The 26,010-nt window shown below is 39.8% G+C and overlaps 1 protein-coding gene across 1 annotated transcript in view; it reads left to right on the plus strand.

Moving 5' to 3' along the window:
• The window catches only part of RYR3 (ryanodine receptor 3), a 269,478-nt gene that overhangs the window by 194,043 nt on the left and 49,425 nt on the right, over positions 1-26,010 (plus strand). The window contains exons 64-71 of the mRNA XM_033144894.1: positions 650-731; positions 3,782-3,912; positions 6,140-6,457; positions 8,423-8,663; positions 11,561-11,648; positions 11,776-11,868; positions 20,977-20,991; positions 24,544-24,714. Of these exons, the coding sequence (XP_033000785.1) occupies positions 650-731; positions 3,782-3,912; positions 6,140-6,457; positions 8,423-8,663; positions 11,561-11,648; positions 11,776-11,868; positions 20,977-20,991; positions 24,544-24,714 (1,139 nt within the window). The remainder of the gene's footprint in view (positions 1-649; positions 732-3,781; positions 3,913-6,139; positions 6,458-8,422; positions 8,664-11,560; positions 11,649-11,775; positions 11,869-20,976; positions 20,992-24,543; positions 24,715-26,010) is intronic.

Consider the following 26,010-nt stretch of genomic DNA (forward strand, 5'->3'; position numbering starts at 1 on the left):
CCAAAAGTATTTTACACCAGGCTCATAGGGACTGTGTGGGTTGAGAGAGAGAGAGAGAGATGTGCCTTGTGATTAATTAAGACAGCAGTCCAATTTTAGAATTTTGTTAAGTCCAGGAACATATTGGATGGCATGTCTTCCATGAATCCTCCATTCATGGAAGGAAGGGAGGAATTTTTTATCAGTTATCTTTCCCATCTACAACCTTCTGTTCCAGCAAGCCCCTTAATCCTCTTGGGCAGGTTTTCAGTGGGATGCAGGGGAAAGAGCAAATCAATGAAAACCATCTTCCCCTTCTGTGAGGGGAGGACAGAAACACTCTTCCTGTGAGTAGAATTCTGATTACGTGACCTTTGTATCCAGCCAAAATGGCAGCATTGGTATAATCATATCATTGTAGGGTAGGGAGGAATCCCAAGTGCTGGCAGTTCAGAAATCTCAACCAAAGCATCCCTGACAGATGGCCATCCAGCCTTTGCTTAAAAACCTCTAAGGAAGGAGAGTCCACCACCACAATTTTATTTAGAGAATTATATAAAATTGAATAAAGCATTAAGAGAGCACTATATACAACAATTGGCTGTTGTTTGGGTAAACTGTATAAAGAGGTCAAAACATTCAGTGTTTTCTTGTCTTTTCTTTCCCCCAGTAGGTGATGTCCAAGTATCATGCTACAGAATTCTTTGTAGCCTGTACTCTCTTGGAACTGGAAAGAACATTTATGTTGAAAGGTACTTAACAGAAAAAAGCTGAATACACTATGAAAAGTTGCTCTAAGCATATTGCTGAGTTAAGAGTGATTGTGCCTCTATAACGCACACCAGTATCCTTTGGTAGCTGAAGCATTTCCTTACCAGCAAGCTAAACAATACCTTGTATTCTCCATTGGGCATTAGGACACTTGCAAGTGGGACTGTGTTTGTCCTACTGCTTGAAGGCAGGAAATTTGGTTGCTCCAAAGGTAGTTGGTGTGTCCTTCTCCCTTCAAACATTAGTTCACTTTCTTGTATTCAGAATGTATTGGGAAAGGCTTCTAGAAGGCAGCCTTGAGGACTGCAGTTCTCACCATGCCCACTTCTACACTTCAGCCACACCCACTTTTACATGCCCCTCCCCATCCCAGTTTGTCCATGGGTCAATGCAGCCTTTGGCTCAATAGCCACTCCTGGTTCACTGGAAGCCAGCAATGTTTTGGTGAAATGTTGCTCCTGAGTGTTTCAGAACACCAGTGTGTCTGCAATTTTTTAAGATCAGTTGTGTAAAAATGAAACAGGGGGCATACAAATCCAGACAAAATAAATGGTGTCTGAAATGAGACAGGCAGAACAGCTTGCCAACAATACAGTGTTAGCTTGCAAGTGGAAATTCACACAATTGTGGTGGTCACAGGACTCCCTCCTATGTATTGAGTACAATGGTGACTGTCAGGGAAGAGAATGCAGTGGAAGACCACCCTTGCATGCCTGGCTCGTGGGCCACGTGGGGAACATGCCAATTGCCAATCACTCAGCAGGGCCTACCAGGAGCTGGGACCAAACATGGTGAATGTGTAAGCAAGCGCTGCCATGCCTTCAGCTCCCACGTGGCTGCCTGTTAAATGTGCTTGGAAATGCTCTAAAGCCTTAAACATACCAGTATTGCCTGCCTGTAAGTCAGGGCTAGTCCACCCATGAGGCAAGGTGAAGCGGCCACCTCAGGCGGCAGCAGATCTGACCTCCACAGAATGCATTGTCTGCTGCTGCTGCAGCCACCACAGCGGCGGCCAGATCTGCCTCCTTCTTGGAAGCACCCCTAGTGCTGGCTTTATAATGGCCTCTTGAGAAGTAGGAGGCACAGCTGGTTTCCTTCCCCCAGGAGGAAATGGCAGGGGCTGCCCTGTAGAGTCTCCTGGATTCTGCACCTGCCCAGTGTGATTCAAAGCAGGGTTATTTCCCCCCTTGTGACAGCCTTTGATTCCCACTTTAACCATTGGGTAAGGTTGATTTGACACACAGCCTTGTTCCCGGTGTAGATCTTCACTCACCCCTTTTACCCTGGTGTGGTGTGTGTGCCATTTTGTGGTTCACCTCAGGAGCCAAAATGTCTTGGGTGGCCCTGCTATAAGTTTGCTGGAAAGTATAAGGCTGTAAATGCCTCTCTGTTGTTCAAGCAGGTGAGGTGGGGAGTGGGGGTCTTGGACACAGAACTAAAAGCAGCAGCTGATCAGTGCAGTTTCACTGTTAAGCAGGGCAAACAATGGTTGCTAAAAAATAGCATCTTGCTATTTGCTTGAAAATTCTGATAGAAAAGTATGTGTGAGGGAGAGTGAGATAGAGAGGTGTTTTTGTTTTTGTTTTAACTGCTTAGGTTTTCTCTTTCCCCTCCTCGGTTTGACAATCCCCACACCCAATGAAAGAGATCATATTATGAGATAATTATTTGCAAGGCCATCTATCATTACCATCTCTCTCCCCTGCATCTAACTGCTTAATGAGGTTCCTTCCTAGATGTTCTGAACATTTTGTAAGTCACTTTGAGTTACTTTTTGTAAAGCAACTTATAAGTGCAGTTAAAACTTTTTTTAAAAAAAATCTTCTGCATTAACTGCTGATGTTAAGGAAATATTTCTGTAAGGGGTTTTTCCCAATTCTGAGTTGATTTCACATTCTGGTTAAATTGGCTGACATTCTCAAGTGATTAAAATATTTTAAAGGGACTACTTGATTTGAGATTTTCTGACCCTCAACAGTGTAAGATTGTGATCATCAAAATTATACTGCTGGAATGTAGAAAGCTTTGACTAACTAGGAGGGGATTTTTGTGTGTGGAAAGACTAAGCTCTATCCAGCTCTGGTACTGAATTTCTGGGCCAATAATTCTTTAATCACTATTTTAAAACAACAAAGTGTGTTGTTGTGGCGGCATACTAAAGACCAACGATTTTGTTATGACAGAAGTTATCATGGACTCAAGTCCACTTTTCAGATACACAAAATCTTGGTTTACGGATATATAAAGGAGAAAATTATAATTTGGGAATCCAGTGGCAATGAGTTTCAAAAAGGTAGTGACTGATCATGATAGATTAAATCTGTGTTCAATATGCACACCTTTTGCAGTAGCTGGTTAGTGATTTGTGGTGGGGACAAAAGGGATGGGTGAGTTTTGTGGAGGAAAGGGAAGAGCCAATGGGACCTATTGATACTGTGTCCAAGGACGCCCATTAACTTGAATCCAGCCCTGCACCCTTGACCACACGCCCTATTTTCTGCGGAAATCAGTACAAACAAAATATGAATCCATAATAATGAATCCAGTTTCCTCCCCTTGCCACCAGATTTCAAATCAAATAATATACAATTGGTTTATTAATTTGATCAAAATAAATCAATCTGTTCATTCCAAAAGGTTACTACTAGTTTTTAATGCTGTAAGTACAGAAACCTGCCTGGGCCAACTAAGATTATGACTTGAAATTTGGTTCCTGAGAGTGTGGCTTCATCTATTGCTCAAGCAAAACAATTTCTTCGACTGTTACTTTTGATTATCCACAAGATGTGGTTGAACATGACACTGCCTTCCAGATTTAAATATACTTGCTACCCAATTAGACTATCTAATTTGAAAACATTTTTGATAGGGAAGGACAGTTAAGAAAACATTGCAAACCAAAACTTGCTACTGATAAAATAAATGTAATGTGTGAATTGGATTAGAAAATAGTTTCTTCAGATATATTGTGGGGTTGGTTTTTTACTTCAGATGTATTGTGAAAGAACTGATAGTGTTCTTTCGTTTACAGACAACGTCCGGCTCTTGGTGAGTGCTTAGCGTCTCTTGCAGCTGCAATTCCAGTAGCCTTTCTCGAACCTTCTCTCAATCTTTACAATCTCCTGTCTGTCTTCAACACAAAAACTGCCAGAGAGAGAGCTGGTAAGTACAGTACTCTGCTACAAAAAGTTGGACTGAGAAATAAACTGCATCCTTATTGTCTGTTTTTAGACCTTTATTGCACTGTATTTGGAACTATAGTCATATATTTCCAATTACCTCCTTTGATAGTAGTGTTTGACTGAAATTATTGTGGAAATGTCTTGGAATGAATATGTTTATAGCTTAGTTAAATGCTAAGCATGTAGCCAGTTCACCGTGCTATTTTATCTCTGTGCCCATTTAAGAGCATTTGTGAAATTAGGTAGCTGCACTAATCCTATCTGTACATACTATATTCACACTTGACACTTTGTGCATTCAAACGATGATCTTATTTAGACTGTCTACACAGATATAGTCACAAACACCCAGACATAATTCTGAAGATTGCAGAGGCTAGGGGGGGGGGGAATCACGATTATACAAATGGTCAGGAAATTAAGTTTGGTTGTCTCTGTCACACTTTCCACTTTCCATGAAAATGCAGCCATGGAGAACCTAAGGGCACATTTTATGAAAGTGGTTTTGAATGTTTAAATTGGCCCTGGATCACCATTATTCGCCAAAACAAAAACTTTGGAAGAACAAGCACCTTGAAGGGAATCAAGTTGTTAAGAATTTGGAATGCAAGGAAATTTGCTAATAGAATGGCAAAAATTCGCTCTCTACTTTATGAAATCTTGAATGGTCTGAAATACCATTCTGATAAAATAAAGATTTGGACTCTGCTGTTTGCTATCTTGTGATGCTTCTGCAATCTAAAACATTTCAGAGTAAACGTATTTCAGAGCAGGTGGTGTTGTAATCACAGCAGGAATAGAATCTGCATGACACCTATAGTATAATGAATGGGAATGGGAACTTTCTGAGGACCCTCTTTCTCCATGGCTAGTGTTGGTTCCAGATTGGGAATGGGGGGTGGCTATCCATCAGTGTTAGCCGAGCCAAAAATTATTGTTGTCCAATTGCTTCCCTTTCCTCCACTCCCTGAAGCAAAGCAGTGGCTGAAGAAGCCTTCCTATGGGAAGGAGGTAGGAGCATGCTGGCTTTAGCTGATCAAAGCAGAGAGGCTTAGAGCTTTGCTTCTCAACAGCAGTTGATGAAGCCCCCTGCCCCCAAACTTTATTTCCTCTGGAAAGAGAGATGAGGAGTATCCTGGCTTCAGCTGCTGGTGGGTGGCAGTGTTCATGATAGTGGTGAAGAACAACACTCAAGGAAGCCTTGCAGATTTATCCTGATGTGGACAGGCACTCTGGACACCAAGACAAAACAGCAGTCAAGTGATCCTCAATCTTCCTCACAATCTTTGAGCTAGGAAAGCAGGGTGATCATTCCGTAGTTGGCACAATATGCCTCACCCACCTCCTGCAGCTTCAAAGTTGGGAAAAAGGCTGATTGCTTATTACATTGTCAAAGGGTGATGCCACACACACCATCCCTAAGTACAATGACCATAAATGTTAAAACCTAAGTGGGTAGCAGAAGACAATCTGATATTTTATAATTTATCTATTGTATCAGATAAATGCATTGCATTTATAGAAATAAAGGTTCAGTTGGTTCCATTATTGAAATGGAATTGATTTTAGAGTGTGTGCTGTTTTGTATATGTAATTGTTTGTTTTTAATTGTTTTTAATTTGAAATTGTTTCATATGTTTTTTTATTATATTGCTTCAAGGTACAATTGGTGATTCATAAATGAAATAATAACAACATTAAAACCTTTTTCAATTGCTTCATGCCTGTTTAATCCACTTTCACAGAATGCGGTAAACTTAAAACCATCTTTAAAGGAACATGCTCATCTTTTGTTCAACTGTACTTTAGTTATTAACATGTTATTGTTTTTCTGGCACATAATATTCTGGCAGCACAATCATTTATGCTGCAACATCCTGCTTTGTGTAGATTTTTTAAATGGCATAGCATTCAGTCATGTGACTCCACAATAATCAGAAGTAGTACACATTGTAAACACATTATCTGATTGTGAGAGCTAGGCCAAAAGTGTTATGGAATTAACAAAAAGCTCCATGTAAAGCATGGAACCAAACCAAAAACTATTGCTGTTGAACAGTAGAGGGAACTAATGAATCATGTTTGTATCCATGCAGAATCTGTCAGAGTTACGGTGGAAGTAAAATGATTTAAATTGTGCTTTAGCTGTTTTAAGCATCAAGTATGTTAACCACCCCAAAATTATTGTTGTGTGTCATAATATGAAGTTTTAGGCATGCCTGAAACCGTAGAAGAAATGTGTCCAGAAATCCCTCACTTGGATGGCTTAATGAAAGAAATAAACAGCTTGGCAGAATCTGGAGCCAGATATACTGAAATGCCACATGTGATTGAGGTGATCTTGCCCATGTTATGCAACTATCTATCATACTGGTGGGAAAGGGGGCCTGAAAATGCTGAAAGTACTGGACCCTGCTGCACAATGGTAACTTCTGAGCATCTCAGCATAATACTGGGGAACATTTTGAAGATCATCAACAATAACCTGGGGATAGATGAGGCAACTTGGATGAAGCGAATAGCAGGTACCTCATGGCAAATTTCATTTAAACAACTGATTACTAGACCTGTTTTATTTGTCACCACCAACAAAACATTAATTCTCCAATAGTTGTACTTTCTTTATGAAAGCTTTCTCTCACAGTCAGACTTACATTTTAGAATCAGTGTGTTTTATTAAATTAGTTAAATGGTAAAATCTCAATAGTATATGCTTGGTTCAAAAATTGGGGGTCCTGCATTCCTGAACAAGTACCTGGTATCATTATGTGTATGGAGATAATTTTTAATATCTGTAGAGGTAGGAGAAAATACCATCCATTAATTAAGCGCATGTAAGTGGTCCACAGCAGTCAGGAAAATGTTTTCATCTTCCATTGAGACAAAGGTCTAGCTTAGATGTAGTGTTACCTTTTTTATTTTACATTTTGTGGGTTCTCCAAAAGAAAACTCATTGAACCATCTTAAGAAGAATGAACAACAAATTGATGCAGTCAGAGCCTGGCACTCAGAAATGCAGATGTTGTATGTTGCTGGCATGGCGGAGAAGAGCAGAAAAAGAGTGTGCCCAGGCAGGGAGGATATATAGCTACTCCCTCTTCCTGTCAAGGCACAATGGGAGTGTTATTGCAGAGTTCTCTCTAGCAGATTTTACAAGATTTTAACAGATTTTACTCTGTGAGCCTCAGCCCCTATCATGTGACCATCTAGTAAATCATGAATTGTTGGTTTGACTGCATTTAAATATCCAACCGTCCAGTTTGGTTACTTACATGTGGCTTGGTTAAGCCACTTGATAGTTTGATTACACTGTTTCACATATACAACATTTTTAATGAAAGAGCCCAAGATCAGATACATAAATTCCCTGTCTTGAGGCACAATTCCTATACATTTATTAAACATGTATAATGTTTATGCTTATTTATTTAAGCAAATTCTATGCTGTTTTACATAGCCAAAACTAATCTCTAAGCAGTGTACAGCGTATCATAAACCAAGCATAGGCAAACTTGGCCCTCCAGATATTTGGGGCTACAACTCCCATCGTCCCTAGCTAACAGGACCAGTGGTTGGGGATGATGGGAGTTGTAGTCTCAAAACATCTGGAGGGCCGAGTTTGCCTATGCCTGTCTTAAACCATCAATTGCAATATTACAGTATGTTGTGATACCTGAAATTTGGTGAATGTCAACCTGCAGGTGTGACCATTGATTATCCCAGACAAATTGTCTGGATTTCTAAAAACTCAGAGATACACAGGTGAATATCCTCAAAATATAATGGTTAGAACTGACACTTGCTGATAAGTAGGGAAAATATTTTTGGACATTCCCCAAACTTGGCTGGAATTGTCAGCATTCATATGTGTATGTGAACATTAATCAAATTCTGGATATGAAGTGTAACCTAATATAGAAGTATTTCTGCCTGTATAATTTCAGGTAATACATAATCAGGCAGATATGACTTTAGACTCAGTTCATATATATAACAGTGAACCATGGTTTATTGTTATGTTCGCAAGTAGCATGAGCCTTGGTTTTTGTACAATCCCTCACTATCACATGCAAGGTTAAGAGATTTAAATCCCCTGTGTTTCATTAGAAACAAACAATCATTTACTGTTGCATCCAAACTCAACAAACTGTGGTTTGTTCAAACCAGTTTGTTAACATGCCAGAATATCAAACCATTATCAGTACAAATCACCAATTGGTGAGTTCTGGGTGCATCCAAAAATCCAGGTCATTCCTATACAGAGACAAGTTACATTTCCTCCCAAGAGGAGTGGGGAGCACATGAGCCCAAGATTGAAGTCAGCCCGTGCAAATTACAAGAAAACATGGTTTGTTGTTCATTGTACTGACGTCTACAGTCACAGTGCTATTATGAAGCTAAACTAGAATGAATGCATTTGGATATATACTTTTTACAGAGTAACAAAATATGTTTAAATGTATATTTATAGAAATGTGTTTTGTATATAGTGTATGCTCAGCCAATCATTAGCAAGGCCAGGCCGGATCTGTTGAAAAGTCATTTTATCCCGACACTGGAGAAACTAAAGAAGAAAGCCATAAAGATAGTGATGGAGGAGGAACAACTGAAAGCAGACAGTAAAACGGATACCCAAGAAGCAGAACTCCTCATTCTAGATGAATTTGCAGTTCTTTGCCGAGACCTTTATGCTTTTTATCCTATGTTGATCCGCTATGTGGACAACAACAGGTAGGAGAATCTGTAACTAAAGGGGATTAAATGGATTTCTGTTTTTATATCCTGCACCTCAACATAAAATTTATGTTCCTAATTTTGCTAACAATAAAACAATATAAAACTAGGGGTCTTGGCACGTAATCAGGGTTGGTGTTTCCTTCAGAAAAGTTAGGCACAGAGGAGACTATAGTGTCTTTAATATATATGGTTTTGTTTACGCATAACTTGTGCCCCAAAGGTACTCTGGTTTCTCTTCAGATCGTATAAATCTTTTGTCTTTTACAAAATAAAAAGGTCCCCCTTATCTAGACCCAGTTGAAAGGCAGATAGTTCCTATCTAGGCCATACAATTCAAGGTCATTTCATGGATCAGCAAACAGTGTTAACTAATGCCAGCAAGTGGAATGCAAGTGGAAAGTTTGATAGCTTTGACACCTGACACAAGGAAGAATAGACTGCTTTCTTGAAAAAATCAATAAGGAATAGAATGAAGTAAACGTTTCTGACCTCAAACTTCACTAAATTTAGGTTAGGCAGGGAAAGGAACATGTGAATGATTGCCTTAACATTATCTTTAATTCTGTGAAGTACCAGAATAAAAAGAATTAAAAATGTTAAAGATAAATGAGAGTATAAAAATGACACAGCCACAAAAACAGTTTAATTAAGTTGTGTCTGCTCTCTGCTTCCTGATACAGCTTACTTGTAACATTTTTACAGTTCAGAATATTTTAGTGTTGTAAGATTCTTATGAATGTCTAAAGCTATTTAACTGGAAAAATCAGCAGTGCCCATTAAAGTATAAAATCAGTTTCTGACTTGAAAGCTTGAATCCAAATGTTGTGTGGCAGTTTAGACAATTCATCATCAACAAGCACACATACATATTTAAATATAAACTTTTTCTTAAGCCATATCTGCTTTAGAGACAGTGTATAATTCTAGGGGAAGAAACATTCTAGACCACTTTATGCATCTTATAAAGTGGGCTGTATGCCCTGGAAGAGGATACCAAAATGAACGTGCAAATCATTAAGGTGGCCACAGGAATTTCTATCAGTTCTGTTACAAAGAAAGAAATCTACAGATGTTCTTGCTACAAAGTAAATCTAGTTGTATCAGATAGGGTGGTGGTTTATGAAAATTGAATACAGGCAATAGCTGATTTAGGTGCGTCCAAATGGCATGTGATCATGCATGTGCAGACAGCACTGAACCTTGGAAATAGCCCCAAAATGCCATTAAGACGTCACAAAAAGCGCCAGAACAGGGGCAGACTGGGCTTACACAGGCTCCACGACACATCCTGGTGCCCGGAACATAATCCCCCACACAAAAAGGATTCCCTATACTTTGAATTGTGATACATGTCATAAATAAATCCTATTGGTTTAATTGAACTTACTTTGGGGTTAATGTGTATAGGTTTGCAAAGGCTGCAATACTCCACAGTCTGTGGAACCTCCAGATGATGCTGAATTACAATTCTCACCATCCCTGGCCATTGGCCATGCTTGCTAGGGTTGATGGGTAATTCAGCAACGCCTGGAGTTCCAACAGTTCCCCACACCTGCTCTATGTCAGGTGTGTGCCACAGAACTGAGTGGGCGATAGCCAGTTAAACAGTTCTGCTCACTCAAGCACTTTGGCTGCACAAAGAAACTTTCTCTCACTCTCCCAATGTGTCCATCACTTGCTCTCTCAACCTGCTCTGGAGGGTTGGGTGAACTCGCAGAATATATTTGTGGTGGGCATCTGGGGAGAGGAAGTTCAGTTGCAGAGAACTTAGGCTAGTGGTGCTGTTTACTTGGATACTGCCCAATGCGACTGCTGAGTAGAGATGTCTATTGATGTATTAGCCCATCAATAAAAGGGAGTAGTGAGCATCTTTCCAACACCCAGAAACACACAGTTTTACACTGCAGTGTGATGCTGCTATCATACTTTTCAGAAACAAAGTGCAGGAAGAAGCAATTGAAAGGGGAGTGGTAGGACTGGTAATGTTCAGTATAATAATAATAATAATAATAATAATAATAATAATAATAATAATATTTTTTTATTTATACCCCGCCCTTCCCAGTCAAAAACCTGGCTCAGGGCGGCTAGCACTAATTAAAATCACAGCAAAAACATAAAAACAATTAATTTAAAATACAGATTATTTAAAAATTAAATATTAAAGCTGCAGTCTCATTTTCAAATAACCCACCAATAAAAGAATGAAGCATAAATATCAAACAGAAACCAACCCAAAGGCCAGGTGGAACAGCTCCGTCTTGCAGGCCCTGAGGAAAGATGCCAAATCCCGCAGGGCCCTGGTCTCTTGTGATAGACTGTTCCACCAAGTCGGGGCCAATACTGAGAAAGCCCTGGCCCTAGTTGAGGCCAACCTAGCATCTTTGTTGCTTGGGACCTCCAAAAGATTATTATTTGAGGACCTTAAGGTCCTACACGGGACATACCAGGAGAGGCGGTCCCTTAGGTACGAGGGTCCTAAGCCGCATAGGGCTTTAAAGGTCAAAACCAGCACCTTAAACCTGACCCTGTACTCCAGCGGGAGCCAGTGCAGCTGGTAGAGCACTGGATGAGTATGGTCCCACGGCAAAGACCCGGTAAGGAGCCTCGCTGCGGCATTCTGCACCCACTGGAGTTTCTGGGTCAGCTTTAGGGGCAGCCCCGCGTAGGGCGAGTTACAATAATAAAGTCTGGAGGTGACCGTCACATGGATCACTGTGGCCAGATCAGGGCGAGAGAGGTAGGGGGCCAACTGCTTAATACGGCGGAGATGGAAAAATGCCACCTTTGCTGTGGCTGCAACCTGCGCCTCCAACATGTTGAAATAATACTATAGAACGTGTTGAAATAATACTGTAGTGTAATAAATGTATTTTGGTTTTTTTGTTTAGATCAAACTGGCTTAAGAAACCAGATGCAGATTCTGATGAACTTTTCCGAATGGTAGCTGAAGTCTTCATTCTCTGGTGTAAATCACATGTATGACCAACATTCATTTATTTATTTTTATAATACACATATTTAGAAATGTTATGCATATTTACAAATGTCATCGAACCTGTTTCTCAGCATTTATGTAAACTGCATTTCGGTATATTTATTTCAGAATTTCAAGCGAGAAGAACAAAATTTTGTTATTCAGAATGAAATCAACAATTTGGCATTTTTGACAGGAGACAGCAAGAGTAAGATGTCAAAAGTAAGTCAGAAAGTATTTAGATTGGTCCAAGTGTATCTGCTAAATTATTTTTACTATGTAAAAATGACACAGACTGTAGCAAACTGCATTTTTTTGCCGATATGTTTAGAAGTAGTTGCCTCTTAATAAGAAGATAAATTCTGTTTACCATATATTGTCATGTAAATTTTCTGACTAAAAGTCTTTTCCCCTTGATACACCAACATGATGGGGTGAAAGTTTACCAGAAGTACTTTATCTGAAGTACTGGTACTTATTTTTACTTTAGCTCCTTCCCTTTCCACCCAGCAGGTCTTAGGATTTTGATTCTCCCTCCCCTGCCATATTTCTATTGTACTGGTAGTGAGTTTTCATCACCTATTGATACAGCAGACATTTTGCTTTCCACTGTAGTAAAATAATATTACCTAAAACTTAATACATCATGGGGATATTAAAATTGTTAAGATACATCCACTCAATCTACACATGACCCAAAATGCCACTAGAAAAACCTGTATAAGAATATCTATATGTGAGGAAATGGGGTGCTAAAATGTCTGAGGCTACATCTGAGAAAGTCCACTCTTTCTGAGATGATCATGGGTATTACTATTTTTTTGAAAGAGGATTAGTATTGCATTTCAGTAGAGGAGCAGGGAAGGTCTTTTAAAAAAAGGCATGGTATCAAATTAATTATCTGAAAATGCAAAACAAATGTTTTTAGCATTTGTTGGTGTTAGAAATAGTGTTATAAATTAAGTCACTTTAATGCATATGTACAACTGAGATTTGTGGCGCATTCCTCATTTCCAGTGTCCCTCTGCTGAATCAATGTGTGTGGATTCATTTTTTAAAAATGCATTGACTCAGTGAGGGGCACGAAAATCCACCATTCAGGTGAGACCAACTATCCATTTGTCTCCCAATGATGGGGTTTGGATCATAACACTGGAGCTAATGTGTCTTTATTAGGAGTTGTCCTTATGTAGATTTATCACATGGGGGTGGGGGTGTACATATGGAGAACGTATAATTGTGCAAATCTATTGCATTGTATAAGCACAAATAATTACTGCCTTATCCACAAGTGACCCATTCTTATTCCATACCCGAAGGACATTTTCAGCTGTTCTAGTCTTCTTAGACTCTGAAACATACATGCTAAATGATTTTATACATTATAATCAGACATGTATCTTTCTGCTGTGTTAGCAAATTGCCTTGGCATGTTCTAGGAGTCTTGTGAATTAAGATCTTTAAGATACTGGCAATAGCACATCTCGGCAGATGTAACTTACACTCATACGGGTATTAAAAACTGAGATGTTTCTTGCCCACACAAAGAGAATCAAAATGTACACATTATTAATACTTCAGTAGGGAATAGCTTAGCAGCAATAGGCCTGTGGGAATAGCTCAACAACAGTATGCACTTCTTTACTTGAGAAAATGAGCTAATGGAGTCTCTCCATGACTAAACTAGCATGCACACATGAAAGAGCAAACCCAAAGGAATAAGAGGAATTGGAGAGGCTGGATGGGTTAAGCAGGGAGGCATACTAGGCTTCTTCCTCTCTGGGCTGACGTTGGAGACTAGGCCTCAGTCATGTATTGCTAGGCAAGGAGGACCAGAAGGTGGCTTCTAAAACAGTCATAACACACAAAGGTAGGAAGCCAGAATTGTTCTTAAAAACACAGTTACACACACAGAGAGAGAAAGATAGGAAGATAGTAGGCAGGATAGAAGCAGGAGACACTGTTCTCAGCCTTGGTGGGCAAAACCAAAGAAGGAGAACTGAGGTGCATTGAAACTCAGCTAGCAAGACTCTAGGGGGAGCAGGACGGGGGGGATGGAACCTTTTGGAATGGACTGAATAGAGAAAGTTTTGGAATCAGCACCTGAGATTGAGTAGCCTAATGAGCTTCTGTGACTGCACATGCTCAGACTTTAGAATCTTAAGGTTGGCAGAGGAGAATAAGAGAAAGAGCAGCATCAATACCAAGCAGTACAAAGCTGTAGAATTGACCAGACTTCATCATTATTCTGCTTTGGAAGAATATGTTTGTAAGACAGGGTAGCCTCTACCCAGTGGCAGAGCATATGCCCATGCTGCCCTGGGTGGGTGCGCTCCCAAGGGGGGCATGGCGCGGAGGGTGCCTTCCAAGGTGCAGGATAGCCACTCGGGTTCTCGGAGTGGCATGCACCCTGTCGCCGGGGGCGGAACGAGCCGCCCACAGGGGCGGAGCGAGCTACCCATGGTGGACATTTGGCATGCCGCCCGCCTGCGACTACCAAGCCTCCCCCAAGCTGTCAAAATGAAGGGGGAAGGGGGGAATGCCGCTGGCAAAGTGGCACAGCTCCCCCCTTACCCTGACAGTTCGGGGTAGGCTTGGGAGTCATGGGCGGGCGGCACGCCCAATGTCACCCCCTCTCAGTGAGGGCACCTGGGGCTGTTCGCCTCCGCCCCCTTCCTACACCCCTGCCTCTACCCCAGGTTTTTGAAGAAGGGGGTTAATACTGGCTGTTTCCTATTGTCTGAACCATGAGAAATGTCCACTTTTGAATGGTGCCTAAACATCAACTTCACAAAGAAGTCTCAAAGGTAAGGCATCCTCCAAAACGCCATAAAATAATCAACTTTTCAGCCTTTTATTGTTCTTGATAATATCCCAAAAGAATGGCCAAAAATGTGTAATTCACTTTTTCTATGTTACTCAAACTCCGTGTTGTGCTCACTGGCTAAAGATGGTTGGCTGGGAAATTAGAGTGCATTATGAAATTAAAATTGTACATATGGTATGGAATACATAATATATGTACCTGTTGAAATATGTTATTCCCACTTTACTATTGTATGCAGAAGATACGTAACATAAATATTTCAGATTTACAGCTGAATGCTCCTTTTTTAAAAAAAATGCAACTATTTTGTTAACCTTTGTCAAACTGAATTTATTTAAAGCTGAGCAAGTCTTTTTTAACTTTTTTTCTGATAATATGGCAGCAGATTGCTCGGAGGGGAATGGTAAGTTAGTGAACATTTAGTCTGAGAAAGATGGGTTACTTGGGCTGTACTGTGAAATAACAGATTCTTGTCAATAGGTTACTGAAACAGATACACCACTTCTTAATCTGTTATTTTTTAACTTTGTGTAGGTGTTTTCATGAAGGAGGCATGCAAATGTAATTATTTCTTACTGCAGTTTATATCACATCTATATTTATTTAAACATGATGCAGTATTTACATATTCATTTACTTCATGTAGCCGAGTTCTTAAACTTAAGATACTGTTTTTCCTAGGCTTGGTTTGTTCACATACCCCAGCCTTAATTAAGAGAACTCAGGGTGAACACTTAAACTTCAAGAGCAAAGCAAAAATATATTCTAGTTCAGTGGTCAGCAACCTTTTTCAGCCGTGGGCTGGTCCACCATCCCTCGGACCATGTGGGGGCCCGGAGTATATTTTTCTTTTGGGAGGGGGGATGAACGAATTCCTATGCCCCACAAATAACCCAGAGATGCATTTTAAATAAAAGGACACATTCTACTCATGTAAAAACACGCTGATTCCCGGACCGTCTGCAGGCCGGATTGAGAAGGCGATTGGGCCACATCCGGCCCTCAGGCCTTAGGTTGCCTACCCCTGTTCTAGGTCCACAGTCAAGACAGAACTCTATACAGGTAACTCATAACTTGCGTGCATTCAGCTTTACATGCTTGGTAAAAAATAAAAGGGGTGGAAAGCAGACGGGCATTTGGGAAACAATACTTTGGCAATCCCACCCACCCTGGAAAGCAGTGTGTTTTAACAATATGCAATTTTGGCTTCACATGCTATCTCGGGAACATAAGTTGAGAGTCACCTGTATAGAAATGATGGATATAGAACGTTTGTTAGGCGGCCAGTGTGCAAACCCAGGATGAAAGCATATCACAGTTCCAAAATGCAGGGAAAATACAAAATTTGTTATTCATCACAGAATTATTATTTTTTAAACTCTCAGGTTTCATTTTAGAAAAGCAATGTCCTTATCCATCCATGTAACAGGCAAGTGAGGCCTAATAACTGGTAGGTCAAGATGCAGAATCATAAAATTATAGAGTTGGAAGGGTCCCTGAGGATCTTCTAGTCCAAACCCTTCCATGCAGGTATGAATATGCAGCTGTCCCTTACAAGGATCGAACCAATAACCTTGACATAAGCCACACCATGCTCTAACCAGCTGAGCTATTGGTGGACTAGCTGTAGTTGTATGTCTCATTAGAAGAAGAAGCTAGCCAGTTGTGCCAATGTGTTTCTATGTTACATTATACAAAATAAGAAAAATAATGCGATTTTGCTTAATTTGCATAATTGATTCAGTCATATAATCCAGCTTTTCTTGTTGTAGCATCCTAATAATATTTAGCAGCCCCATGAAAAACTTGCATACTCACATTGAATACAAATTGGCATCCAAATGATGCTAAAATTATCAAATCATTATGTGCAGATAGATGCACAATTTATTCAGTGTCAAATACACGTCAAAGGCAATAACTCTGAATACAACAGTTGCATGTGAAAAGTATGTTTGAAATGCATACTCAGATTTTCAGGATATATACATTTAGATTCCTTTATATTCCTCAGACATGAGCAGACAAGAATAAATGTGTCTTGAATTTTGAATCCTGCAACTGATTTGAATGGCTTTATATAATTAAATCCAAATTTATATACTGACAGTCATGCTGCATTTTTGGAATAAACAGATTGAAGTCTGATCTCTAAATGACCATAATGTGGCCATAATGAGGGAGCAAGGTCAACCTGAATTTAGCCTCTATGCACCCTTTCATCCCTCCCAAACAGGTGTCCAGTTCTAACAAAACTGGTAGTAGTAATTATTTACTTGTAATGGTATATGTGATCTCAGCCCGTAACTTTATACACAACCACATGTACTAGGTCAGGGATCTAACAACAGAAAATAGTCACGCAACACGTTTTCATGCAGAATCCAAAATAGGAATTCACTGGTTTAACTGAATCAGAAGTGGAGTGTCTGGGTTTGATAACTGACACAAAAATTGAAAGAACAAACCCCTTATAAACGTTACACTCTTTTTAGGCTATCTAGCTTTAGCATATTTAAATATTTTGCAGAAATGCTTTAATGTACCTCTATCCTCCAAATATACAGTAGTTTCCCACCCAGATTCATTTTTTCATGTATTTCAATACACTGTTTTTGAATAATGGACCCCATTCCCTTACACAGCTTCGCAATGAGTATCTTTTAGATGTGCAAATCAGAAACTTCAAATAGAAAACACTGTGTTAAGGCTCAGCATTAAAGCATCATGGTAAATGAAGATTATAAAGTTTATAAGGAGTTTGCTCTTTAACTTTTACCTATGTAATCTTACCTACATAGGTAGCAGCCTAAGATGAGGAAGACACTTTGATTCTGATCCTATGCATGTCTACTTACAAGTAAATCCTACTTCGTTTGGTGGGATTCGTGTCTCAAGAGTACTCAGGGCTGCAGGCTTTGTGAATTTGTGCATGAGACCTGACAATGTTTTCGAAATGTTTGTTGTTCATTCAGTAGATGGATAGGATTTTAGGGCAGAAGGAACTTTGGTCTTTCCAGGCTGGGGACGGACTTTCTAACATCAGACAGAGGGACCTGTGTCCCTCCTGATGTTTTTGGACTACAACTCCCATCATCTATGTGCATTGGCCATTCTGTCTGAGGCTAATAGGAGTTGGAGTCTCATAACATCTGGAGGGACGCAGGTTCCCACCACTGCTTTGTCTTCAGAATTCACAGCAGTTAACTTTATTTATCTAAGTTGTTATTAGCTGACAGGGATGACCAAATTACATAAGGCAAGAAGCACATGACAAATTTCACAAGCCGAATCACCTATTACAGTATATAACAGGGTAAAGACATAACAGTTTTAAAAACCGGCAAATATCTCTGTGCTCCAAATATGGCTTTGTAAATTTTCTCCAACATTGTGGTTTTATACAGTGCCACACACACTGCTATCAGTTTCACACACTAGTGTATAGCTTTTATAGGCTCAGGAAATAAAGATGCATTGAAGAATAGATCCAGAGGCATTCACAATCCAGTTTTCAAGTACAGTCATACCTTGGTTGTCGAACGCCCTGGAACTTGGACGTTTTGGCTCCCAAACACCGCAAACCCGGAAGTGATTGTTCTGGTTTGCGAACATTCTTTTGGAACCCTAACAACACACAGGGCTTCGGCAGCTTCTGATTGGCTACACGATTTGGTTTTTGAATGTTTTGGAAGTCGGATTTCGTTCAACTTCCAAGGCACAACTGTAGTAGGCTCCACTACTTACTCCTCAAATGAACAGACCCAGATCCAAAATGTAAGCTAAGCAATGTGTGAGAGAGAATCTCGCTTATTTCACGCTCAAGAGTTTTAAATGAACATAAAAAAATTAGAAAGAGCCCACAACGTATTGCTATATAGTAAGAGCTGTGAGTGCTAGCTATACTGTTGTCCTCTTTCTGACTTGTCCCTGTGTGAAGTGTACTGTTGTTGCTTAATATTAATGGCTCCAGTTAAACATATATGTAATTAATATTGCAGGGCTATCAACACCGTTTTCCCATGACCATCTTTAGATAAATGTTTTGATTTATAATACAAGGGCAAAACTAGTGACATGGCATTAATTGAATGAATGCAGTTAATCTCTACATTTTAAGGACAAGTGGTGTCTTTAGCTCTGCCAATATGGGCATGGATTGAAGGAGGAAAGGTGATCTCAGTTAAAATCCCCCCACTTCCCAGCTATATGAATCATAATGAAAGCCATTAAAGCAGGGGTCAGCCAGGCTTACCGGGCATGGGCCAGATCACTCCCACAGAGATCCTCTGTGGGCTGGACCGGCGCAGCGCAACGCCAGAAATCGTGACTACGCATGTCCACGGTACCAGAAATCACTTTTGTGCATGCCTGGAAGCTGGAAATTGCACCTGCACAGACGCAATTTCCGGTGTCTGGGCATGCGCAGAAGCGATTTCTGGAGTTGCGGAAGAGAGTCCTCATGCCGTGCTGTGCCGGTTTAGCGCAGCGCGCGGGGACTCACCAAGAGGGTGGCTCGGTTCGGGGGCGGCTAGTGGGCCAGTTAAATGGCCTCCATGGGCCGCTTGGGGACCCCTGCATCAAAGGCTTCTCTCTTAATGTAAATAGCAGCTTTTGGATTGGGGGGGGGATTGTTGTTGTGGGTATGGTGAGAGGAGTTAAACCTCTTCCCTTGCAGTTGTGATACTGCAGTTGTGATACTGTGGGCTCTTCCATGGTTGCTATTTACATTTTTCAAATGCACATGTAAGTTTGAAGCCTTATTTGCCCCTACGGGTTCCCACGGTTGCACCCGGTGAGAAAACATGGAAGCAGAAAAGACACCTGAGGCTGCTGGCTTCAGAGAGAGAAAGATTTATTTTCTGCGTGCAGAGGCACTTGCGGTGTTCAGACACCCAAGCAAGTACAAAAGCTAGTCAAATTTTCAGACAGTTCTTATAGACAGTTCCCTGGCTCATCTTCCCACCCCAGGAATCTTGTCCTTGTCCATCCTTGTCCATTTAAGGAACATTTCCTGTTGTACATATAAGGCAAAAGGACATTTAGCCCTGAGTTGGTTCATGCGCAATTCAGCAAGGCCACCCTATCTGTCTCTTACCTAGACAGTTCCTCTCTGTGCAAAGTTGATCTTCTAATGTTATCTCCAGACTCTTAGTCATAGCTTACACAGTAAGAAGTGCAATGCAGATCAAAGTTCACAGCAAAAGCCTCCATAAGAAAGAGTTCTTTTATACTTCTGGACTAACAGTACATTCAGGTAAATATATACAGGTTAGCTAATTAACCCCTTCAAGTTGCATTAACATCCTCTCTAGTTTGACCCCTAATAACAGCAACTCATTCTCTGGAGATTTCCTTTTCCTTTTTATACTACCGTATTGTGCACAGTCCCTTCTCTTTTACACTCATAGGGCACAATTCAGTCAGAATTAAGCACTTGTAAATCCCATTTTTTTTAAGCAGGGGATTTATTTTAAGAAATGTGTATCACACCTTATAGGATAAAAATAAATTTCAGTCAAAGCAGAAAAAGCTTAAAAATACAACAAACAAATATCCAGCATTCAAAAGCATATTTTTTTTGGGGGGGGGAATCCAGAGCACAGATGGAGCGGAGAGGAAAAAAGCCAAACTAGGAATATAATTTATACATTCAGTCTAGCCTAAAGGCTACATGGAAGAGCTGACTTTGGCCAGGTGGCTGAAACTGTCTATCATTCTGGTAGGTCTCTCCAGGGAAAGCAAGCGAAATTTAGCAAGAGCTTGAAATCCATAGGACAAAAGTATTTAACTTTATCTTCTACTAGTTAAAATATATTTGGGAAAAGTAGATGTGATTGTAGACCTCAGTCCTTAACTTCTAACTTTGAATCGCGGCATTTTAAAGTGCCCAAGAAGGCCAAAGGGAAAGAAGGCCGAGAAATAATTGCAGAATCAAACATTCTGTAACCTGCACAAAGTTTCATGTAACATTAGTTTTCCATGTTAAAGCAAAAGCACTTGGTTTGTTGCATTTCTTGTGAATATTGTTTGTTAACAGATACAAGGCTAAAAAAAAATTGGTAAGTGTGTGTTGTCAAACATTCATTAGTATTAAGTTCAAGTCATATTACTAAACATCAATAGTAAAATATTATAAAGAGAGTATATGTATTGTTGTTTATGGTTTTCCTTTATTCTAATCTGAACAAAACAGCAGTATGGGGGGGGTGTTACATAATATATATAGAATAAAATATATTGCCATTGGTAATCCTCAGTATATTCTTTATTTTTAACCCACAGTAAGCGTAATAAAAGAAGAAATTAATCTAATGCAGTAATTCATTCTTTTATTAAGGAAGCACATAATGACACATGGTAATAGTTCATTGTAAATGCAAAGTATTTTAGTTACTTTGTTGGGGGGGGGAAGAAGATACTGTTTCTAATTAACTTGTAAAATACCCACATTTTCATCAAGTTTACTTACTTTTTTCCTTGTATTTTTTTCTTTCATACAGGCCATGCAAGTAAAGGTACAGGTCAAAGTGCATGATGTGTCTTTATGTTTTAGTTTTAGAGATGACCAGGCTCTCAGCATTCTTTCCATTGATCACAGCAGTGGCGTCACAAAGGGAAGGTACATGTTCTGCCCAATATAAATCCTATTGGAAAGTTAGGCAGATTTTGCCAGAACATCTGTTTTTATACTCCTACACACTTTTCTATACAGGCCTGGGTATTGATTGCATGGGGAAGAAAATGGCCCAACAACATCTCTCTTCTGCCTCTGTTACCATCCACATTTTATGTAAATTAGTTTAGTATCTTTAATTGAAAAAGTCTTATCGCAACAGACTCATTAATGTTTGGGATTTTTAACATTAGAAATACTAATAGTAGTAGTAGTAGTAGTAGTAATAATAATAATAATAATAATAATAATAATAATAATAATAAATTTACTGTATCATTGCTATGATTGTCCATTAAAATATCTAGATCACTTTATCAAATTATTCTCTCCCTCCTATTGCCCTCCTTCCCTGTACTCAAGACTTATGGATACAAAATAATTTTGGATCGCACAAAATCAGTGTACACATCCTGTACCAAATTTATTTAAAATTTCCCCACAACTTGGAAACAATCATGAAAAATGTAGTAATTATGAATTGTATTTTACAACCTTTTACTGAGAGTAAACCCATTGACATGAATGGTCTTGACTAATTTAGGGCCCTTAATTTTAGTGGGTCTACTCTGAGTAAGCTTAGTTGCATACAATCCAGGGGAAAGTTGATGATGATATTCGTAATAATGATGCCTCTGTGCTGGATCTGCCCGGGCAAAACACAGCAATTTGGGAACAACTAGGGGAAAGGTGGTCATTGTCATCATGATGCCTCTGCAGTGGGCTCTCCCCTCCAAAAAACAACCGCCAACCACAACTTTGGAACAATCCTGCTATAGGACATGCAGCAGAAACAAAAAAAAAAAAAGGGTTGTCGTATCCTCTTTCCACCCCCATGTTTAACTGAGGATGCTCTCAAACAGATGCCTGCTTTTTGTGCCAGGAGGTAGCAAAACTAACACAACAGCAATGGTAGGATTCCCAACTTTCTTTCCCCACACCCACATAAAAAAAGATCACAAGTTGCTGCCTGCTGCCAACTGCTCCACATTGCTGGCAGGGAGCAAAGCAAAGCAAAGAGAGCAGCAAATGGGTGAATCCAAGAACTAGGAAATAAAACAAAAGTAAAGTTGCAACCCCAGGAATTCCTATTTGCCTGGTCCAAAAAATTCACTTATCAATCACAGCTCTGACTTCACTCATTGGCTAAAAACAAAGGTTGACTCATTTCGCAGAAATTGCTTCGAAGGGTACCTGCACATTTTGCTTCATAACTTTCTTTCTTTGAAGTTTAGAGCCTTTTTTTTTCTTTTAATGAAAGCTCAGAGTCTGAAGCAGCTGGCTGAGGGCACCCATGAAAACCTTCCCAAATGCCAGGTTGGGAACCTTCATAACTAAGCCAAACCATGGCTTAGCTTATGGCACTGTAGCAGCAGCAAGTCTGGGAGAGGAGTGCTGCAGCTGCTGGGGACCCCCATGCTAGCACATTTGCACTAAGCCATAGTTTGACTTAGCTTTAGATGTGAAGCAGCTCGATGTAAGCTGCCTGGAGAACTTTGTTTAGTTAGGTGGGTTACAAACAATCCAAATCTATCAGTAGTCTATAGCTCAACATTACATTTACACCAGATCAAATTATAGCCATCATCATTATAGAGGGCAAAGTAAATAAAGACCTTCCTTGCTTTAATAATAAGGGTAATTAGTAGAAAGAAGGGACATATACCTTTGATGGGTTTCTGCTAGTATAGAATAAATATGAACAGATAATTTTAAAGCACAACCCACTTCCTTACTGTCGTCAACAGAGCATAATGTTCTGTGACTCTCCAGTTCTACCGGTATCTTTGTAAACTGAGATTTACTGAGTAGCAATTTTAAAAGACTGAAATTTGGTAGCAGAGACAGAATGGAGCATTTCTTCACTTTTAAAATGTTTTTTTTTTTCTTTACTGCGTTTATGTTAAACGTTCTTACCCACTCATACTGAAGTATATAACGGGGAATCTTTTATGGAGAAACCTGTCCTCTAAGGAACAGAAGAATGAAAAACTAGGACTGACTTACCTCCTGTGTTACACCAGTTACCTCCCCTGATTAACAGACGAGTGACGCCACTGGGTCCCCGTGATACATTGTGGCATTTGTTTGTCTGCTATCAAAGTAGAGTACAAATTAATGTCATTAAATATAGAGCCATTATTTCATTGCTACTGTAGAAAACTTTTTCTAAGGCATTTTGACAAGCAAAGCTTTGAGGCAAAATACTTTCCTGCATTTGTCGGTCCCTGAAGAAAAACCACCACATCATGTTTTTGTTCATAACTGAACTGCCAAACATATAGGAATGGCTAGATGCTTTGGTAGTTTTCATAAAAATGAGAGCTTTGCAACAATTTACCCAAAGTTGTGTGCACTGTTAGAATTTTCTTTCTCCTAGAATAAAAAACCGTGTGGTAATTGTTTGCAAACAATCTATACTAACAGCTCTTACTGTACCAGCATAACAAGCTTGTACAGTTTGCTCAGGGCCTTAAATTTTCATTTGCAGCGGCAATAAGATGTGGAGGGTTTATAGCAAGCAACTGCTGTCTGTAGCAGTGAAATGCTATGAGCCCAGCTCTGAATTCATGTGTGTGGCAAATTCTCACTGGCCAGTGAGAGTCTATTTCAAGCATGGAATTCAGGAAGGGGACTTTTTGTGGCTTTTTAGTGTAAGTTTGTTCATAGTATGATTCTGTTAATGATGACCTTGTTGTTGCTCAGAGCTTTGATCTGCTGCCTTAAATAAAAAGTTTTATTTTAAATAAAACTGTACATTATTTTGGATAGAATAGGACAGATATTATGTTGATGTGCAACCTGTTCGCTGTCTCTTTCCTAGGGCTCATTTTCCTTATACTCTGGGTGACTGAAGCTGCTGACAGTGTAGTCTGATACATTTACCTGATTTTTTTTATTATTATCAACAATGGAGTTCATGAAAAGTAGCTTTCTAGTGCACAAACTCATAGGCGTATGACTTTATTGAATTAATATATAGGCAACATGAGACTTTTTAAAAAGCAGCATTACAGATACATTTCATACATGCATAGAATGCTCAAAATGTTAGAAACACTTACATGTTTTCTAAAAGTACAAAGCTTATTGTATCCGTTTCAAATGTTATTTGTATGTGTATGTATGTGTTTTTTGGAGATGTGTAGATTGTAGAAAATTACGACGTGTGTATTCTTAGATTTTCTGTGGTGAAGTAAATTATGAAGTGCTACTAAAATAATATGCATTTTCCACAGCAGTGCTTTGGTTCACTTATATTTCCCCAAGTTTAGCTATTATAATATGTTAATATAAAAGGCTAGCTTTGGTTGGATAATTAGGGGAAATAACTATTTAATATGAATGAATCACATAACTACACAATATATTTTGTATGTATCTTCCCTTTTAGTCTGGAGGTCATGATCAAGAACGAAAGAAATCAAAACGTAGAGGGGATTTATATTCAATACAGACTTCTCTAATTGTAGCTGCACTTAAAAAAATGCTTCCCATTGGACTGAATATGTGTACTCCTGGAGATCAAGAACTGATATCTCTTGCTAAGTTCAGATACAGCTGTGTAAGTCAAAGTTTTGCTCAGTTAAGAGTGTTCAATTTTCAAATTCCAGTAACCACATGGGGGTTGTGATTCTAATACAGGCATAGGCAAACTCAGCCCTCCAGATGTTTTGAGACTACAGTTCCCATCATCCCTGACCACTGGTCCTGTTTGCTAGGGATGATGGGAGTTGCAGTCCCAAAACATCTGGAGGGCTGAGTTTGCCTATTCCTGTTCTAATACAAGGGTTCTCAAAGTGCACACGTTGCTATGCAGTGTCAGGATATGCCCTCGCTGCAGCGCCTGCATCTAAACAGTACAAGAAACAATGTTCAAGCCTTCCATATGGTAAACCAGTTTATTCATTAGTCCAAATGTATCTAGAAAAAGGAATGCTAGACCCAAGCACTTGACTGATTAAATACTTATTGCCTGTGCTGGAAAGCTATTCATAGATCTTAAAGACACATTGGAATGCTCATATTTACTGTATGCATAGTAATCAATGTATCCGGCATATGCATTGCCAGGGTGCAAAGATCCGTCCAGCGCCCCCAAATCTTTTTTGGGGGGGACATGTCAAAGTTGTTGAGCTTTTAAAGAGGGGAGCAGCGAAAACCACTAACGTGAAAAAACAAAAATTGGCAGCAATAACGCTGTCTTTCCATTTTTGCAATCATGCAAAAATGAAAGACACCACTAGGGGGCAGCGCTGGATACATTGATTCTGCAGCTCTTCCACAAAAGAGAACGGAAATGACCCATTGACCGCAATCACCCAGGGATCACGGTTAAGAGCTTAGGTGGCTTCAGCGGCGGGTGCCCCCCAGAATTTGGCGCCCGGGTGCACCGCGCCCCTTGCACCCCCGGGTAAAGACGGCCCTGTATGGCATCTTAAAGGCATCCTAGCAAATTTACAGTACACAAGCTGTCCTGGACCAGAGCCCATTTCATCAGATGTATGTAATAAAAATGGGGCCAGTTGTGTGAACTGAGGAAATATCTCACATTAGCTACACATATCTCATTTACGTTTGCCATAGCTCAGTTGGTAGAGCATGAGACTCGTAATCTAAGGGTCATGGTTTCAAGCCCCAAATTGGGTAAAAGATTCCTGCATTGCAGGGGGTTGGACTAGATGACCCTCGTGGTTCCTTCCAACTCTACAGTTTTATGATTCCATGAAACTAACTGTTAGCCTTGTTGAATAAGGGAAGTGCTCAGATATGAGCATAAAAAATGAATTTGGCTTTGCACACCTACAGTTCTTATCACATTTTCCACACGGAATCCTATGTACGTGTTGCCTGCTGTTGC

The sequence above is a fragment of the Lacerta agilis genome, chromosome 1 (genome assembly GCF_009819535.1).
Source record: "Lacerta agilis isolate rLacAgi1 chromosome 1, rLacAgi1.pri, whole genome shotgun sequence".
NCBI lineage: Eukaryota > Metazoa > Chordata > Lepidosauria > Squamata > Lacertidae > Lacerta > Lacerta agilis.